The sequence below is a fragment of the Lampetra planeri genome, chromosome 2, assembly GCF_965212315.1.
Source record: "Lampetra planeri chromosome 2, kcLamPlan1.2.h2, whole genome shotgun sequence".
NCBI classification, from domain to species: domain Eukaryota; kingdom Metazoa; phylum Chordata; class Hyperoartia; order Petromyzontiformes; family Petromyzontidae; genus Lampetra; species Lampetra planeri.
The window spans coordinates 30,255,568-30,276,385 of record NC_136108.1 but is presented as its reverse complement, the minus strand read 5'-3'; the positions used below and the strand labels follow the sequence as shown (position 1 = coordinate 30,276,385).

General features: G+C 47.9%; 1 protein-coding gene across 1 annotated transcript in view; it reads left to right on the top strand.

Moving 5' to 3' along the window:
• The window catches only part of LOC144731470 (antizyme inhibitor 2-like), a 34,674-nt gene extending 14,334 nt beyond the window's left edge, over nucleotides 1-20,340 (top strand). Inside the window, exons 3-13 of the mRNA XM_078612534.1 lie at nucleotides 5,360-5,439; nucleotides 8,010-8,183; nucleotides 10,928-10,983; nucleotides 11,167-11,283; nucleotides 11,826-11,960; nucleotides 13,098-13,179; nucleotides 14,169-14,255; nucleotides 15,768-15,924; nucleotides 16,904-17,007; nucleotides 17,597-17,811; nucleotides 19,673-20,340. Coding sequence (XP_078468660.1) covers nucleotides 5,360-5,439; nucleotides 8,010-8,183; nucleotides 10,928-10,983; nucleotides 11,167-11,283; nucleotides 11,826-11,960; nucleotides 13,098-13,179; nucleotides 14,169-14,255; nucleotides 15,768-15,924; nucleotides 16,904-17,007; nucleotides 17,597-17,811; nucleotides 19,673-19,709 — 1,244 coding nt within the window. The 3' untranslated portion in view covers nucleotides 19,710-20,340. The remainder of the gene's footprint in view (nucleotides 1-5,359; nucleotides 5,440-8,009; nucleotides 8,184-10,927; nucleotides 10,984-11,166; nucleotides 11,284-11,825; nucleotides 11,961-13,097; nucleotides 13,180-14,168; nucleotides 14,256-15,767; nucleotides 15,925-16,903; nucleotides 17,008-17,596; nucleotides 17,812-19,672) is intronic.
• The last annotated feature ends 478 nt before the right edge of the window (nucleotides 20,341-20,818 follow it).

Sequence of the window (20,818 nt, the reverse complement as noted above, 5' to 3'; positions counted from 1 at the left end):
ATGCGTTCTGCCAAATTGAAATTCAAACCAAAGAAATGTCACCTACTGCAACGGTCCGTCCGCTATTTGGGGCACATTGTGAGTGCCGAGGGAGTGTCCACGGATCCGGAAAAGACGGCGTGCGTCCGGGATTGGCCGACTCCGGCCACCGTGGGGGATGTTCGGCGGTTTTTGGGATTTGCCTCGTATTACCGAAGATTTGTGCCGGGTTTTGCGACGATTGCGAGGCCCTTGCATCTCCTTACGGGTAAAGGACGGAAGTTTGTTTGGGGACAGCCGGAGGAGGCGGCCTTTCGGAGTCTGCGTGATCTATTGGCCACGGCCCCAACATTGGATTATCCCGATTTCGATCACCCATTCATTCTTGATACGGACGCGAGTGACACAGGTATTGGGGCGGTGTTATCACAGTCTAAAGGGGGTGTAGAGCGTGTCGTGGCGTATGGTAGCCGAGTCTTGTCTCCTGCGGAAACCCGCTACTGTGTCACTCGCAGAGAACTATTGGCGGTTGTTTTTTTCCTACGGCAATTTCGACCATACCTCTACGGTCGTTCTTTTATTGTGCGTACGGATCATGCGGCCTTGCAATATGCCCTTAAAATTGACCAGCCATCCGGACAGTTGGCACGTTGGTTGGACACGCTACAGGAATTTTCCTTCCAAATTCAACATCGGAAGGGAGTGCGCCATGCGAACGCTGACGCACTTTCCAGATTACCGCGGCGCGCCCCTTGTAAATGTGAGTCGGGGACGCATAGGTGTTCGCCGATTCCAAACCCCCCTCAGCCGCTTACGTTGGCCGTCGAGAAGTCGGACACTCCGATGGAACCGGGACCGGCTGACGGGGTTTTGAATCTGCCGCGGTCTGTCTGGATCCGGGAACAGATGATGGATGAGTCATTGGTGTCCTTGCGGAAGCGGTCTGCTAGGGACAATGGGAGTCCGAGTACGGCTATGGGGCCGCAAACCGCTCTCCGAGATGGTCTGCTTATGTGGCGGGAGGGGTTCCAGGAACGTTGGCGCCTGGTGGTACCAACGTCCTTGCGATTCGAGTTGATTAGAACCCTCCATTGTGACACTCTCTTACATTTAGGGGTGCAGAAGACCTTGTTGACGTTGCAACGTCATTATTTTTGGCACGGCATGGCGACAGATGTCGTAGGGCACGTGCGCGCGTGCCCTGCGTGTGCACGGCGTAAGCCGCCCAAACATCCTTACGTGCCGCCTCTCCAGTCGATTCAGGTGTCTCGAGTCAATGAATTGGTGGCACTGGACATATTGGGACCTTTTCCACCATCGGCGAGGGGTAATAAATATTTGCTGGTAGGGGTTGAGTACCTCTCCCGTTGGCCGATGGCCTGGCCGTTGCCCGATCAGTCGGCCGCGGCCATTACCGACGCCTTTTTGTTTGGGTATATTATGGATAAGGGGGCGCCTGAGAGACTCCTCACGGACCAGGGCAGGAATTTCTCTTCTAAATTATTGGCGGAAGTGTGCGCGGGCCTTGGGACTAAGAAAGTACGGACATCCCCATACCATCCGCAGACGGATGGTATGGTTGAACGGCTGAACAGGACATTGTCTGCCATGCTTTGCCATACCGTGAGTGAACAACAATCAGATTGGGATCTGCACATCCCCGGGGTGCTTTCGGCGTACAGGATGACGCCTCATGCGGCTACAGGATATTCGCCGTTTTACCTTATGTATGGTCGGGAAAACGTGCCGCCGGTGGATGTGCAATTGGGAACTGGGGTGAAGGGACCTCGTAAACCACTTCCTGAATACATTCAGGACACGGTTCGCCGAGTCACGGAGGCGCGGGAGAATGCCCGCGTGGCTACGGCCAAAGCCCAGGCCCGGAACGAGCGATATGCGCGACGGTCTGAGGGGGAGTGCCCTTGGAAGGTTGGGGACCTAGCCTGGCTTCATTGTCCACAGGTACGTCCGGGGACCTCGCCGAAATTGCACAAACCCTGGCATGGTCCCGTACGCCTCATTGCGGTTCCCAACCCACAGTCAGCACGCGTCCAGATTGGGTCTCGTCGCTGGGTTGTGCATACGTCGCGCTTGAAACCATATGTTGCTCCCTTACATGATGCGTCATCCCCCAATGTTGCCTTGCCGGGGTCTGTTGCTGCTGACTCTCCCCTGCCTGCGTCCATTGATCTTGCTAGAGCGCCTGTCGTACCTGTTCCAGACAGGCCGGCCGTGACATTGCGGGGGACGAGGGGCCCTGCTCGGAGGACGCCTGCCAGGTCTGCGGGACCTTCGAGCCCTGCAGCCCTTCCGACCCAGCTGCGGGCACGGTCACAGGACAAGCCCAAGACTAACTCTTTAGGGACACGGGACGTCGGTGGACTTCCAGCTGCGACAGGGGGATTACCCCCTGTCATTCCTCGACTTTCATCGCGTTCCCGTTCTGCGAGTGGGCCGCCGACCGTCCGGGACGGGCCGGCGACCCGCACACGTTCCAAATCGCTTACGTTTCGTTGATTGTTGCTGTCTTGTTATTTTTTTTCTTACAGTTGTATTTATTGCATGCTTTTTGTACGTTCGTTGATGTTAATTGCGTTGTTGTTGTTGTTCTTGCTGTTACATTGTATGCTTAGTGTCCTTTAGGGGGGGAAGCTCGGTTCGCCGCATTACGATTTGCTATTGGTCAGCCGAGGTCGGCTGGGATTTTTCTACGGGGGAGGGTGGTGTAATGCGGGCGTAAGCGACCTTCCGGATGTGACGTCACGGGGGGTGGAGTCATGTGACGTGGGTGGAAGGTTCGGGTCCTTAAGCGGGTAAACCGGAAGGGGAAGTCAGTCGGGGTGTGAGCGGAAAAGAGTGAGGCCACGCGGACGAGTGAGAAGAGGGGGGGGCGCCGACGGCCATCGGGAGCCAACCCCGAAGAGAAGAGGAAGCTGCGGAGTGGTGTGCAGCTGCAGAGGAGACAGCCAGAAGGGCTGCGTGTTAGAGGCAGCGGTGTGGCTGCCAGGAGGAGCTGCAGAGAGAGAGAGAGAGAGACAGCACGAGGCTGTCAGAGCTGCTGAGGGAGAGAGGGAGACAGCACGAGGCTGTCAGAGCTGCGGAGAGAGAGAGGAGTTGCAGCGAGTACAGCCAAGGGGGGCTGTGTGAGAGAAACAGCAGCGGGGCTGCTGTTGTGGACCGGGCCGACATTGGAGTCAGCACCGTGGAGAAGCTACAGAGTAAAGACAGCCGTGTGGGTGTACAGCACGAACCGAATAAAGGACACTGAGCCAGACATCGTGGTCCAGTCGTTTATTACATAAGGATGACGTTACGAGGAAATGTAGATAGAGGTGACGTCATCGGGAGAGGCGGGGCGATCGGGGCGCTTCTGGGAGAGGAACGGAACAGGGTGGACGCGTATGGCGTGAGCCCGCGGAAAAATAAAGTGTTGACCCTTATACTTTGTCTGGTGGACTCACTACACTACGATTAAATGGCTGCAATAATGCTCAAATTAACAGAGCACTGAATGCCAAACCAATACCGAACAGCAATATTGCTGAAAGCGATCAGCCTTATAAACAGTTTCCCTTGGAAGCTAAGCCCCCTTTTCCTGAAGACGACCGCTTGCATTGCGATAGAAACGTCGTAGTTTTCTGTTATTTTGTATTATTTTCTTTGAACCTATCTACTTGACTTTACGGAAAGACCCAATAAAATAGCAGTATTGCTGTTATAGTTTTGGAAAAACAAAAAATTCAGAGTAAGATTTGGCACGGTACACAAAATTCTAAAACTAGTATCATGTACTAAAGATGAATTGCCTAAGTTATCAACAGAAGGTGTGTATCGGCTCAATTGCTTATGTAGCAGATGCTATATTGGGCAGACGGAATGTAACATTAGTGTAAGACTAAAAGAACACCAAATAAATATTCAATACTCTCACCACACAACTGTCGGCAGTTGCAGAACATGCTGCCAATCAGGATACTCAATTGAATTAGATAACGTTGAAGTGTTGTTTAAAACGAATTATTACTGGCTGAGATTAATTCAAGAATCCATTGTAATTGAGAGAAATACAAATAATTTTGACCACTCTGACAGCTACAGGCTTAGTGCGGCCTTGAAGCGTATTATTAAGTAACTAGCCGTTTGCCCGTCCAAGGGCGGGTGTATTGCAGTAAATGTGAAACTTGCAAGCGAAAAGCAGACCGCCACGTGATATTCATTGCATCCATTCGTGTGCAATTTGTAAGGGCGCGTGACACAGACTTCTTTCATTTAAAGGTTATAATCCCTTTTTAATCATGACGTCCTTTTCACTTCAATGTCTCAATAGCGTTACGGAGATCGCGTGACGTGAGGGTTCTGCCTTTGTAGTGAGGGTTGTAAGTTGACGCAGAGGAGGGGGGAGGAGGCTCCTCGCCCCCCTATGTGGAGTGACGTCACCCGCTAATTATTATTAATGGCGGGGGGGGGTCCATGTGGAGGATGTCACCTGCTCATGATTATTAATGGGGGCTGGTAGACATGGAGTAACGTCACGCGCGTTACACACTGACATTCTTGGGTAAATATAGTAGTAAATATATGTTACAACTGCATTCCTCATAGAGGAAACACATGCTAATTAACTGATTAATAATCTATTATATAATTACAATACCCCCTCCTCCGTCTCTGATCTCTGCACCTGATGAATTCAGTGATGACGTCGTCCTGCTCTTTGTAAGAGCGGAAGCAGGTGGATTACTTCACTATTCTGGAAAATCGCCCAATGATGCTGGATGTAATGCCAGCGAAACGGCGTACGCCAATTGTAAATGTTGTGGATTTACTCTCCAACACACTGGTGGGCTAAAGTAGTAACTAATTGGCACGTTGGGTACGTGACAAACCTGACCGGCTGTGTCGGGTGGTGGAGGTTTACGACACATCTCATACCTACGCGATCTAACCCAAAAACCTTTATTATACATAGTCGTGTGTATGCTTGTTAAATATGTTATTTGCAAAGTCAAAGTAAAGGAACCGCGTTGCAGCGAACAAACGCTGGATGGTCCTCCGTATATATGTCGTCGGTCCAGGTCGAGTGGTGGAAATTCCTCGTTCCTATGGCGGGTGCCAAATCATGGAAGCTTATTTATTTTACACTACTTGCTGAAAATGCACTGTGGAATATGATGTTTCCGATTTTACCAGCGCTCTAAAGAGGTGACTAGTGATGATTATTCCGATGCTGATGCCTTTGATGTTGATGTTTCAACTGCTGCTATTACTGATGCTGCTGCTGCCGCTGATGATGACACTTGTTGATTATATGCATTACTATTCTTTGGCTGCTGCTACTTCTGCCCTGCTGCTGACTCATGATGATTCTGCTGTTCCTCAGAAGAGAGTGAGCTGCTGGTTTTTGATGATGATGTTGAAACAGAGGAGGTGTTGAGATCGCTCAGCAAAGGAGAATACGCGGTAAGACCGGAACCACGCAATGCTTACCAACCCCGGCACTAATAGGGGTTTTCCCCTTTTCTCTGGCAACGAAACTGACACCTTTTGCAAGGAATCATGTTAACATTAACCAAAATACTTGCAGTCAAATGCCAACAAAAAACAATACTCTGGTAATGCATGCATTGTCCTTGCAACTGATTGGTCCACACCAGAGAAGCTTTTCTTAGAGCCTCGTCTCATATGGCGTTCGACCAGATGACGCCAAAAGGCGCACATTTCAAAGACAACGCACTATCAGAGTAATTAGAGCTCGGGCTAAGCATCTACATGTTGCCAGAAAAAAAGGGGAAAACCCCTATTAGTATATTTTGGTACTGACAAAGGAGGCCTCATGATGTATGTTTGTTAGATTCCTGGCCACGATGCATATCACAAGTGCCACAAGGAGCATATCCTCGGTTGACTTCGCCTTAAATGAGTACTTGATGTAGTGTGCAAACATCAGTGCTTGGTAGATGAAGCTGGCCCGGCGTGGTATTGGATTTATCCACGGTGGCGAGATGTCAATTACCTTGCTTGGTATACAGGAGGTCGTGGGTTCGATCCGAACCCTGACACCTGCATATTTGGAGTTTGCGTGTCTCTCTCCGTGATGACGTAGATTTTTCTCCGAATCCTCCGGTTCCCTCAACATTTAGAAACATGCGTTTAGAGTCATTTGGCTGCGAAACATTTCCACGTGACACGCCGCTTCATTGGGCTATCATTTGTGGTGAAGTCGCTTCTGAAAAAGAGCTATGTAGCTCAGTGGGCCTTACCTGGTGACATAAAAAAAGTTATAGTTTTGTAGGATACATTTCTAGGTGCTTGCTTACAGCACCTGCCCCTACAGTCTGTATTAATATGTGGGAATTATGCAAATATGTGTAACACACAAATACCTCCAGCACCTCCGATTAGCACGGTTGGCTACGTACGGTGCAAAATAAGTTCAACACACAGTACACAAAGGTCCACCGTATAGCCTGATCAGACTGTTGGGGCAAGTGCTGTTAGCGAGCACCTTTGAAGGCCGGCACGGCACACGAGGGGGTGGGTGGGACAACACCACGCCCGGCCGCCTTCGTCTCCCCAGTGGTGATGTTCACACACCACGTACTTTGAGGCTGAGTAGACCTAGGGGAGGTGTTGACCGTGAGCGGTAATTGAACTCGGGTCACCGGGGTTCGTAGCGCAGCGCGCTAACCGCTACGCTACCGCACCCACGAGTACATAACATACATGCCCACACACACATAATGCTTTAATTTCTCAGCAGCAGCTGCTGCCATTTGCCACTAGGTGGCAGGGACCTCACCACATTGAGGCCACGTGCAGAGTATTCGCGAATGTAGAATTGACATACTGTAGCTGGCAACCCACACGGTTTACCCCGTAGTCTTGTACAGGGAAATTTAATTTCCAGCTCCATACGGCGTACAGCTGTTTCAAGACGGGCAAAAAATGTACGTCTTTGTGTTTCTCCCTTGTGATGGGATTTTGTAAGGGGCCGTCCATAAATGATGTCACGCTTTTTGGACGATTTTTACCCCCCCCCTTCGTCACACGACGTCACAAAAAGTCAGACCCCCCCTCAAATATGACATCACAAAGCTCTGCCCCCCCCCCCAAATTTTTTTTAAACATGCTTCAAATCTCTTTTGTCATTGTAGTGCGTATTTAATATGGCGCTGCACTCTAATGTTGTAGGAGAAAACATTTATTAAAAAGTCTATTTAATTAAGTAGAGTAGCGTATTTTGATGTGACGTCACATTTCTCAAACCCCCCCCCCCCCTCATCACACATCGTCACAAATGTCTGACACCCCCCCCCCCCCCTAGGTGCATAACGTAATTTATGGACGGCCCCTAAGATGAACATTGAGATTAATAAGGGCACGGGTGACCAATTAGGTCTGGATTGGCAAGTTTCAGGTAGTCACTGATAAGGGGTTGACAGGTTTAACGGAAAAAATGGGGGTTACGTTCCCGGTACAAGTGCACATAGGGGGAGAAATAGTAAATGTTTAATAACAATGACTACAATAAATAATACATTATAAAGAACAATGTGTTTAAAAATGTTTATATCTGATGGTGATGATGATTCGACGATGATGGAGGCGGCGATGGTGAGGAATTCAGGAGGATGCCTCCACGGCAGATGCGAGTGTTAGATAACACGGCGGGGGGGGGGGGGGCTCTAGCCGCAACACTCCTTTATTGCATTCGCATTTTTAATAATCGACCTCCTAGTCGATGCATTTATACCACAATGTCGACCTACCGCAAACGCACTCTCACTGATATCAAGCCCATCTACCACCGTTTTACCTTTACACTCAAACTCAACATTTTACTCTGCTTCTTTCTCAACAGACACACTTCCCTCTATCATTTGATGCTTGAGAACCATGATTAAGGGGGGAATTAACAAGCGAGTTCTGCATGAAGTACGAATGCACATGTCCTGCTGTGCCGCATCAGCCCCATCCATCTCGGCTGTGTATGTACGTCCACGTTGCTTATCTCTGTGCTCGCCTGCCAGGATGAGAAGGATGCCTTTTACGTGGTGGACCTGGGAGACATCGTGAGGAAGCACCTGCGCTGGCTCGGCGCCCTTCCTCGTGTGCGGCCCTTCTACGCCGTCAAGTGCAACAACACTCAGACCATCGTACACACCCTCGCCACGCTGGGCACTGGCTTTGACTGTGCCAGCAAGGTGCCTTCAGTGATTGTGTGCGATCAGTGTGTGTGTGTTTTTGTGTTTAGATGCCTTCTATGACCTGTCCCAGTTTCTGGTTATAGTAACCGCATAGAGATGGGGTAATCGTGGTGGGTGACTTTATTGACCGAGTGGGTCATGACGCGGGCACCTGGGCTGGAGTCATTGAATGGCATGAACGAGAGAAGCAAAATGTGTTGTGTGTGTGATCACTGAGTGAAGTTTGTGTGAGTGTGAATGGTCATTGTGTGTGCGAGGTCTTTGAGAGTAGTTCGAGAAGCTTTCCATGGCCATACCGGCGGAATTTCCACCTGGTACAGAAACAACGTGAGGCTGATCGATGCCCAGGTGCGGTCGAGCGATGGCTCCCTATTAGTCAACCATGTTATGTATGCTGATGATCTGGTGATTGCTGCTCACCCAGAGGAGGAGTTGGAGGTGCTGCTGCTGAACCTGGAGCGTGCCACTAAGAAGTGGGGTCTTACCATAAGCCCCAGCAAAATTAAGCACCTGCCTGGGTATTGTGTGCCACAAAACACTCCACCCCCTCAGTTGCCCATTGAGCAGTTATGGAGAGAGTGGAGAGTTCCCATACCTGGGCAGGGTGTTTATGACCAGCTCCGGTTTGATAGCAAAGGTCTCACTCCGAATCAGTCGGGGGTAGCATTTTCTTTTCATCGGCTGTGCAATGCTGTGTGGAAGCTACCTGGTCTGTCGCTCCGCACGAAGCTTCGGGTCTTCTCTGCCACAGTCATGCCCCCCCTTCTCTGTGCTTGTGACACGTGGACCCATCTAATGGAACAACTGCACTGGTTATAAACATTCAGGCTGGCATGTCTACCATCCATCCTGGGTTTAACCAGGCTGGATTGTGAGAGGAGCTCATAAATCCTTGAAAGATCTGGACACATTCCCATCCGTGAGATCCTCTGGCAGGCAAAGCTACATTGGCTAGGTCATGTAGCCCATATGCCCAGCCACCGCATGCCCAAGCAGCTTCTGTTTGGCCGCATAGAGACGGCCTAACAGGCACGCCATGGGCTGGAGAAGAGCTAAACTGATGTGGTACAGGAGGATGTGCAGCTGGGTGGATTTGCTGACGACTGGTACAAGCAGTTTCAAGATCGGCCTCTTTGGGGAGGCTCGTGAAGGACGCTACTGGGCAGTTGGAGGCAGTCGCCCTCCAGCAACAATGGAGGGCAGAGGAACGATGCTCACAACAACAAACGGAGCGCCGGGCAGTTAAAATTAAGCAAGTTGGCAGAGTAGGGGGTACAGCTGGTGGATCTACCCAGTCATCTCAGTCAGCCAACCCATGACACCTCGGTCTGTCCCGAGACCTCCTCCTGTCAGCGAGCCTTCGACACTTCAAGTGGCCTAAAAGTGTACTGGCGTGGCACAGGCGCCGTGGTGACGTCACCGTCACTTAGAGGCGAATGGCGGGGGTATTGGTATTGGTTGGTGTATGTGTGACTCAAATGAGTACAGTAGAACCTCTGGTCACGAACGCTTCTGACCACGACCAAATCGGGTTCCGACCAAAAAATTCACAAAAATTTTTAATCTGGTCACGAACACAAACTCGGGTGACGATCAAACACGGCCGCGGCCGATTTCCCCTTCCACGCCATTTTTTTTGTAAGCGCCAAATTTCCTGTTGTTTGTTTACAAAGAACAACACAAAGCGTAACAGTTATATATATATAACTTTTGTTATATAAAATTACTAGTAAGATATACATTTTGTGAGTGTAGTCATACCCCTCCCCCCTCATTCAAGCCGTAATTTAGAGAGCGAAAGCGCTGAGTACGTAAATCGCTAACATAAGAACCCGTTAATCTCTTCTCGCATCATTCATACGATGATGCGGTGAAGTAAACGTTTATACGATATTACGGTGAATGCTTCCAAAAACAATACTGTACCCAAATATTACTGTTAACTTACTTTCAATAGAAACATGAATTGCTCGTACGAATATTCTCTCTCTCTCAGAATCGACCGACTGATGTAGCAGACGAAACAATCATCTTGTTGAACGATTCTAAACCTTGACGCGGCAATGTTAGTTTTCTCTGTTGTTCAAGGTTGTCTCAGTGTTATTCAATGTTTTTACATTTAGTTTACTATTACACTGTGAATTCTATGGCATAATTAACTATTGTTGTGCTTAAAAATCTTTATAAAACAATATTTATATACAGTTCGTAGGAGTCTGGAACGGATTAATCGTATTTACATACAATCCAATGGGGAAATTAGGTTCGAGTCACGACCAAATCGGGTTGCGACCAAAGTTATGGAACGAATTATGGTCGTGAGGTTCTACTGTACCTGGTGCGGTGTGTAAACATCGCCACTAAGGAGATAAAGTCAGCTGGCCGTGTTTTCTGGCCAACCACCCCCTCGTGTACCGTGCTGGCCTACATAGGTGCTCCTTACCAACAGCACTTGCTCCTCCAGTCTGTTAAGGCTAGACGGGGGATCTTTGTCTTTTGTGTATGTGGACATGCAAACAAACATGCTTTGATAATGTGTGCATTGTCCTTGAAACGGATTGGCCCACACTTGAGACGGCCTGCATTTTTTTACCACAAGCACGTTGGGTTAATGCAGACTTGATGCCTTGCAATAGGTGCCTATTTAATGTTTGAAAATCTCAACCCACAGAGAGGGTAAAGCCTGTTCCTTTTCACGATCACAGTCATGGTCGTGTGTGTACACGTGTGTGTCGCAACAGGCGGAGATAGAGCTGGTGCAGAGCCTCGGCGTCAGCGCTGACCGCATCATCTATGCCAGGGGTCGGCAACCTACGGCTCCGGAGCCGCATGCGGCTCTTTACGGGCTGCTTCTTGACGATATGTACGTATGTACAGTATGTACTCAGATGCATTGCGGCTCTTGAAATACTGCATTTTGTACCGAATTGGAAAGAAATGGCTCTTCTTGTTATTTTGGTTGCCGACCCCTGATCTATGCGAACCCCTGCAAGCAAGCGTCGCACGTGCGCTACGCGGCCGAGCACGGCGTCAACCTCATGACGTTCGACAACGATGCCGAGCTGCACAAGGTCGCCCGCATCAACCCCAACGCCAGGTGAACGCAAACGGAGGGAAAAGCTAATTTATTTTATTTTTTCTCTCATGGATGGACGGCAGCAGCAGCAGCAGCAGCCGCCATTCGCCACTGAGCGGCGGTAACGTCACCACGGCGCTTGTGCCAGGCCAGGTGCACTCCGAAGCCACGCGAAGTGTAGAAGGCTCGCTGACAACATTCTTTGTCAGAGGTAGCAATGGCATTGCAAATAGTACATTGTCAAAGTGGTGCTCTCATATCAAGGTTAAGACTCTCTAACATCAGGTGACCGGATGACACGGCTCTACCGGCAGAGAATGAGGTGGATCTTCAAATCCTAATAACCAGGGTGAACAAGACCCATATCACTTTTGGCGCTAAAATCAGTACAGTTGTACCAAGACTTGATCAGGACAACTTAGAATTTTGCAGAAGTAAAGAGGTGAGATGAGGTTGCATCAACAAACGCTGGCCGTGACAATGTGTTGTCAACTTTTGTCCACAAATACAGAAGTTGTCTGCTAGTTTAATGCCCCCCACACGCTCTTACCCTAACCCTAAAGGCTCGTGCTGAGAATCGCCACCGATGATTCCAAGTCCATGTACAAGTTGAGCCGTAAATTCGGTGCCAGCATCGAGTCGACCCATCAGCTGCTGGAGACTGCGCAGGGACTGGGACTACTCGTCGTGGGGGTCAGGTGAGTCTACATCGAATGGCGATGAGAATGGCACAAGTGAAAGGCGAACCAAACTGTTAAGTTGCCATCCTTGGCAGTGGGGGGAGGAGCGGACTTGTTGCAGATGAGAGCACACTCGCTAAGTCGATGCTAGTTCAACTCTTAACCAAACCAGCCAACCAGGTAACATGGCCTAGTGGTCACGTGTTCGCAGCTTGTTGTTGCAGAGGTTCACGGTGGTAATCCACAGTTTGCCGAAAAAAATGGCCCTACAAATTATTAAATTGGAATTATATCAATGAACGTACCCTACTGACAGACAAATGGCCCAGGTAATTCTTGAAAATTAGGCTATGCTGGTCCCTTGAGGTGTCCCCTGTTTAATTAAAATAAACTTCTTATCAACTGGATAACCAGACAATAGCCAACAAAACATGAACTCAACCCCTAACCTCGATCATCCCACTACACACAGCTAAACTACCCAATAAATACTAGCCCTACACCCTACCCTCATAGCCAACTAAACACTATCACAACCTTTAAATTTCCATTTAATGCTTTCGTGACTGCAGGGATTCCCTTCTACGTGACTTTACCGAAAGAACCAAGAATACTATCACAACCCTTAACCCTGATCCTAACCCATAACCCGAGTTCCACCACTGCTGCTTAAACCTGCTCCCAATTATCTTTTGGCGTTCACTGTGTGAAGTGGTGATATATTCCATTCATCAGTGAGGATCCATCTGTAGCGTTAAACTGGGTTTGTTGCATATTTCTTAAGGGTTGGTGGATCACATAGAGGTTTGTGAAACTGAAAAACCCGCTGGGGTTCGTGAGTTTCACAGGTATCTGTTCAATCACGCACCTTTGCACGTGCACTCAGAATTCCTGGCGTGAACACCATCCGGTCCAGGGCGTTTCTGAGCCCGCTCCTGCCCAGCAACAACCGCAGCCAATCTTGCCGCCCTCTGTGACATGCTCCCTGCTCATCCCTTCGCAACTCGGCATGTCCTCACCATTCCACAAAATACCGTGGGTCGAGGGCCATCACAATTGTACGCTTTTTGAGTTAAGCATCACAAAATGGACTGGCTTGGCAGTTTCATTCTTATTCTCTCCGCACATGTTGTCGTGTGTGTGTTTCTTCACCAGCTTCCACGTTGGTAGCTGCTGCCAGGATGTTGTGACCTATACCGAGGCCATTGCAAATGCCCGTCAGGTTTTCAACAACGCCGTAAGTGACCCCCCCCCCCCCGCCCTCAATCGCTTGATACTTAGATTTTTGATGAAATTGTCTGAAGTGCTGACTCTGTAACTCTCCATGGAAATGCCTCTTCTGTCTTCCAACACAATCAAGGATCTAGTCCTGTTGGGCATCTCTTCCCTCTCTTACCGGTGCTTCTTTGGTCTGTGCTTTTGCCAAGTCGTTCCCATTGGTTGATCCACGTGTCTGTTGGCCCCACTTGTGCACGTGCCCTCTCTTCATCTCTTCACGTGAATTATGTTTCCTTGGTGATCCTGCCACATGAAGGGATCTGCTTAATCCTAGTTCACACCCCGTGCTGCTATACTCTGGAAAACATCGCCCACATTTTGTCTTTCTATTTGATTCCAACTCAGATATCACTGAATTTATAGCACATTACATGAACCAGTGTCACTGGTCCACCACCTCTTCCATCCTCCAGAAAGATAGTAAACTAAACTGCACAATTTGTTTTATTTTACCAGGTAAGGCCCAATGAGCGATAGTTTTTTCAGAAGTGACCTGCTTAGAAGTGACCTGGCCACACGTTTTAGCCCAATGAAGTGGCTTATAAAAAAAAAATAAAGCAGCCCAATGCTCTAGGCGCACGTTTTTAAATAACGAGGGGGAAAAACTGAGGACCCGGAGAAAAATCTACATGACCACGAGGAGAACATGCAAACTCCAAATATACAGGCATCGTCAGGGTTGGGATCAAACCACAATCTCCTGCATAACAGGCGAGGGAGTTAACATCTAGCAAACGTGGCGCCCCATGAACCTTGGAGCATAATGCCTTCACGATAGCCGTTGTGCTTTAATAATGGCATGAATACCACAAGTGCTTACTTTTTTTTATCATTAATGATGGATTGTTTTTTTACACTTTTTAATACGTATACAATTATAGCGATATGCAGTTGTCAATGTTTGGCGAGGCATTGTTAACTCTGCCTCCGCTGCAACACTGTTTCCAGGCTGAACTGGGATTGAGGCTGACTCTTCTGGACATTGGAGGAGGCTTCCCAGGCCATAATGGAGAGTCCAAATTTACATTTGAGGAGGTCAGTGTTAGTAGGGGTGGAATGACTCCACATCACCTCCCACGGCGATTCGATTGAACTTTTTGGTTTCGGGTCGCGGTTCGATTCAATAATAATTCTGTTTAGATATTTGCACTGGTTTGTAGCTCCTCTGTACGTTGAGCTTCTTTTGCACCATACGTAGCCTCTAGTGGCTGCACGAGTGACATCAACACATTGCAAACAACATCGATTCTGACATGCGTGAGTCAACGCACATATTGTAACCTGGAGAGGGAATCGATGTTTTGTCACACCCAGAGAGCAAACGTTTTCAATTTAATCAGGATGACATACTTGCCATGACTTATCTACGTTTAGCTTATCTGAAATGTCCTTGCGTCAGGTATGAACGCGAGCTTCTCAAGCATTTTCATTAATCATAACCGTGGAGCGATTTGATCTGTAAACAAATAAATGCATCGTTTATATATACATCTAAAAAATAAGCCCGCAATAATTTCCCCTGATGTGCTGTCAACATCATGTCACACACTGTTGTGCGACTCTTAAGTGTCTGGCAGCAGCTGTGCAGCAAGATATTTTCTCAGAACTTCTTTAAACCCCTGCCAAGTGGCCTCTTCATCTTCACACAAGAGACACTGATCCCCCGTATAGCCTTCAACAGCAGACTGTCGGGACAATGCTGTTAGTGAGTACATATCAAGGCAGGCAAGGCACACAAGGCGGTGGGTGACCAACATCACAAGGTCACACTTTCGTACACACTCTAAAGTGAGATGGGTGTTTGTCACGTAAAGGTCAAACCTACATTTTAATTCTCGCAGCTGTATTTCAGCCAAATTCGGTTAAAAAGAAATGTGAATGATGTTTTGCAGTCACTGATAATGACCCTGGCTGAGTCCATGAACTCATCAGTGGCTCTTTGACCTCGGATCCACCGAGCCACCTCAAAGCACAGGTTTTGAACCTTTCAGCATGAACTTTTGTAGTTCCATTAATTTGCATGAATTGAAAATATTCAAGCCCATTATTATTTAAAAATATATTATAATTTGTTTACATTGGGAGTGAAAGTAGTGCCTTTAGTGGCTCCAGGTGCCACAAACCCATTGCATATACCATATATGAATTGAAAAGCATTGATTCTCACGTGGACAATTTTCCGCATATATTTTGAATGTAAGAATTGATGCTCGTCAATTAATCTATGGATCAATATATGCCTGGTTGCCATGTGATAGATACTGCAGTGCAGTGTTTGGGCCTTGTACGAATGAGGTAAAATGACCTAGCTGGGACCAGAGACAGACACTGAGAGACAGAAGCATAGAGACAAACGCAGAGCGAGAAACATCAAAACTTTGATATAATTAAAAACACAGAGTTGCATCGAGTGTGAGGCATACATAGAGACAGAAAAACACTTTGGAACTGGTGGCGCTGTATAAATGCACTCTTTGCACACTCATTAAGGTGACGTTGATTCAGCACTGCTGCCACGCACGTGTCTTCGCAAATCCGACTTCTCAGATCGCGGCCGTCGTGAACTCTGCACTGGACACGCATTTCCCCGCGGGCTGCGGCGTGAACATCATCGGCGAACCCGGCCGCTACTACGTCATGTCGGCGCTCACCCTGGCCGCCAACGTCATCGCCAAGAAGTCGTTCGTCAATCCGCTGGCCGACGGTGTGGGCATAGGCAGCAGGAGAGGGGTTGGGAGCCGCGGAGTTTAATGTCATTCCCAGAGCATGTTAGCCGGTGAAAGTCGTTGTAAATCAATTTAATTGAGATACGATTGCATCGGGATGCGGTTATATACCAGCTTCTGGAATATTGTGGTGGACTTGCACAACGGAAAAAGTACCTTGTGGCATTGGAATCTTCTCATCCGTCGGGAGGTCGCTGTTTTCTGTTGCAGCTGCTGTTGTATGGAATTCCCTCCCTTGTAACCTTGTGAATATCTATAGGACCTTTTTGCTAGTATCTAAATATTATGAAGAATAAGACATTTTACTCTTTCTAGCAATAAAACAGGTGTCAAGATGTTCAAACAACAAATAGATCCCTTTTCCAAGGAATAAAGTCTGCATTAACCACACGTACTTATGGTGAACATACAAATAAACATGCTCTAATAATATATGCATTGTGTTTGAAACTGATTGGCCTGCACCAGAGATGGCCTTGCCTTGTCTCGCCAGTGTTAGACCAGAGAACGCCAAAAGGCGAACAGTTTTTCCACAAGTATGTTTGCATGGTTAATGCAGAGGATAAAACCTATTCTTATTTTTCATCAACCTTGGCAATGCTGGTGCCTTGTGGCTGTGTTTACATCTGGTCTGAAGACTCGTTCGGGTTCGCATGCGTTCAAGTGAGACTCACTCCTTACGAGACTGTCCCGTCGTTTGAATAGTTTATACGTCAATAATGTCTTCATTATGCGAAAAGTTTTCTGAATTTAGTGAAAAATAAGTAACAAAAATGACAAAGTTATAGGAACTCTCTGCCGTGCACCCTGCTGGGGGTATGTAGAAGAATGGGATGTTCTCGTTGTATCGTAATTGTATTGTAATTTAATTGTGATTGCATCGTGAATGTATTGTGATTGTATTGTGATTATATTGTAATAGGAAACGATTTTGTTGTGTCCTTGCCTCCGCCACAGGTGAGGGGCAGCCAGCGCACATGTACTACATAAACGATGGCAACTTTGGATCGTTTAACTTTGTGTTCTTCAAAGAAAAATGCACTCCCCCAGTTGCATTGAAGGTAATTGAGAATATTACATAATTTGTAAAATGAATGCTGCTGTACAGTCACAATGTATGAGGACCTCTGTGTGAAGTGAATTTGCAGAAGTGCGAAGCAGGTTTTGCACCCTGGCATGTGTCATGGCCCTTTAAACAAATCCCACTGGCGTTCCTGATGTCATATCGACGTCTACGCAGGGTGTTGTGACCTGTTAAAAGTTACTGACCCGCCCAATACTGAAGATCTGTGAAAAAGAGCTTCATAGCTCATTGGAATCCCCCACTTTCGCTAAAATACAGATTCTGATTCTGAAACAAACGTCGGCGTTATACAGGCAAAACAGTGCTACACGGACAATGTGGGGCCCGTTCAGCGTAGTACAGCAAGTCCCCGCTTAACATGGGCGTTGTGTTCCTGAAAATTGCCGCATGAAGCAAATTCGTGATAAGTCACAGGAGTGATTTTCTGATGCAGGCCAATCATTCTCAAGATTGTGTACGGTATCAAAATATGCGTGAAAGCTCTGCGCCCACCCAATCCCTCGTGTTCATGGCCACTCTTTCGCACCTCACCGCTGCGTCTTTCTTTCTTTCTCTCTGCTGTGCAGCGCGTGGAGCCAGAGGAGCCGCTGTTTGAGTCGTCGGTGTGGGGCCCCACTTGCGATGGGCTGGACTGCGTGATGGAGCGGACACAGTTGTTGGAGTTGCACGTGGGCGACTGGCTGCTGTTCCGCAACATGGGCGCGTACACTCTGACCCTCAGCTCAGGGTTCAACGGATTCCCGTTGCCCAACATCCACTACATGATTGGTGATGCCGAGTGGTGAGGCTGGGCAGATGGGCACTGTTGAGCAGACAGGGTTAGGCGAAGTCAATATTGCTGACGGGTGGCTCTAAGTAGATAGGATTAAGTGGTCCGTTGATGGTCTAGTTTTGGGTGAATGTGTGGAGTTGGTGGTCTTGGTAAATTTTTTGTTTTGTAAAAATGTTTAGTAGTATCTTAAGTAATATAATATATGTTATGCAGATACCTCATGTACGAGTGGAAAACAAAACACTCCTGTGTGCGACTTGAGCTACGAACACCAAACAATAGACTATAGAACTTCGCACTGCCCCATAGATAATTCTGAAGGTGGTGTATCGGCAATGGCGGAGTCAGGATTTTCAGGTGGGGGGGCAACCCCTTCAGCAATGAAAAATTATAGGAGTTGTTAGTAAGTAAGGACTTGTCCCTTGCTTTTTATTCGACGCGTGTGCGGCAGATGGCACAGCCATCGATCGAGGGTCGAATTAGAACCGTGTGTAATTGACATCGCGCTCACTGAAGGCGTTTGCCTTCAGGGAAGTCGTGTACTGTATACGCAACAGCGCACAATTCTATGAGTTACTTATAACTGCGTTGCCATTACTTATTGCCAATTATGGACTCAGACTATTGTCCTATCATCTCATAGAGTCCCTGGCACATAATAATATGCTACACAGTAGCAGTGGGGGGTCGCAAAATGCCGATTTATTACTAATAAACCCCAATGATCCGATCGAAATTAGGGATTTCGATCAGATCATTGGGGGGGGGGGGGGCACGTGCCACCCCGGATGTTTTGTGGCAATGATGTGATTGTCTTGAATTGATGGAGTCACTTGGTCTCTCTAGATGGTCCAGTGCTAGCATCCAATGTTCTGTTGGCAGTGATAGATGGTCTTGAATATGTTTCATAAGTAAGTGGTGTATGGTACTGCTGGGTGGGCTGGTGGTTTTGATGGGTGGTGTTGAGCGGGTATGGTTAGGTGGCACTGAGCAAGTGGCGATGATGCATGTGTGTACACGCATCTGTGTATCGGGAGCGGTAGTGCACCGGTGAGCATGCTGCACTACTAACCCGCTCACGACCAATAAGAATGGAAAATATTGAAACCGGTACTGGGCCTCCGCTAGGTCGACTCAGCCTCAAATGAGTACCTTGTGCGATGTTTAAGCATTGCCAATAGGGAGGCAAATGCGGTTAGGCATGGTGCTGACCACCCACCCCCTCTTGTGCCGTACCAGCCTTCATAAATGCTTGCTACTGCTAACATCACTTGCCCGAACAGTCTGTTACAGGCTATTGTTTTTTATAAGGAGTAGAGGCTTATTTGTTAATAACATTGCCCTATAAATATATGGTGACCTGAGTTTGATTCCTGGCCACGGCTTACATCAAGGGCATGAACGGGACCTTGGCCCCTCAACTCAACGTTACCATGTTCAGTGTGTGAACATGAGCAGCAGTGAAACAATGAGGGCCAGGCATGGTCCTGGCCGTACAACCCCCTCATGAATAAGCTTCCCCTGTGCATTAATGAGTCCCCCTCCTTATCCTCCTTTCGCTCCTCTCTTAAAGCTCCACCTTTCCTCCATTGCCATTCCCTTCCTCTTCCCTCCCCTCACCCCTCCACTCCATACCATCCCTCTCCTGTGCATTCATGACCCCTACGTGACAGTCATTCCACGGCCCTTGCACGCCCTTGCCATCACTCTAATTTTTGTTACTGCTTTATAATCTCTGTAAGGCGCCTGGGACTAAGGCACTATATAAATTTAAAATAAGATAAGATGTGTAGTTCTGGCCTTAATAGACGCTCACTAGCAGCACTTGCTGTGTGTGTGGGCACATGTACGTGTGTATGCGTGTGAGCAGGTCTTTGCTGGTCAAGGAAAGTAAAGACCAGGAATAAATGTCATCCCTCAACTTTAAAAATGGCAACTAAACTGCATTTACCAATATGCTTAAGCACATTTAATAGTTTCACACAGCATCACGTATTGATGTAAATCATGAAGTAATTGCAACAATGCCTCGTCAAAATCAATTAATTACCAGGCGCCTATCGTGGGTTTTTTACGGGAAATGGGCGCCGAGAGACCGGGCACTAAGCACAGAGAGACCGGGCAATGGGCACCGAGAGACCCACACATATACACTGAATCCTCGCTTGATGCGATAAATGTGTTCCTGAAGAGTGCCGCGTTACGCGGAATCAATTTCCCCATAAATGATAACCGTCTGGCGAGTTACGATGTACACACATTGCAGGAAGATGGTGGGGCAAATAATTGAAGGTTATTTGAAGTTGCATAAGTACATCAATTCCCAAGCTTGGGAAAGGCAGTAAAACAACAGCAAAAACAGTCCAAGACCATATCAAGACAACACATAGTCCCTCAATAAATTTGTACATTGCAATTGAACTATCAATACATTAAAATTTTGATTTAAAGCTTTCGTGACTGCAGGGATTCATATTCTTGGTTATTTCGGTAAAGTCACGTAGAAGGGAAATAATAAAATAATCTATATATATAAAATCGCAAATCTGTCTGTCTGTGTGTGTGTCTGTGTGTCGCCGGACCATACGCAGTTTCATTGGACGAAATGTGAGGGATTTGCGAGACACGATTGGTCCGTTTGGTTTTCCACGGCGGTTGCCCCTGGCAACGGGTAGTGACGCATTCGCTGCGGGGTGGACGCCATTTTTAATTCACGTTAAAAATATGCACACGCATTAACACGCGACTCTGAGGTAAATTCATCAAAGTTTCACGTCCTCTTCACTCCCCCCCCACCCCAATGTGTGCAATTACTATTATAGGGTCGGTAGATAATAAAATTATAGCGATTAGACAGTATTATTGTAGCGCGGGGGGGGGGTAATGGCCCCAGTACCCAGCCTCAGCCGGGTGGGCAATCTAGGCGAGGCCGGAGGCTCTGCACGGTACTAGGCCTCGACACCCCACCCGTGTCAAGCGACGACTTTGTGGTATAAACTCGATATACCCAGCGTTG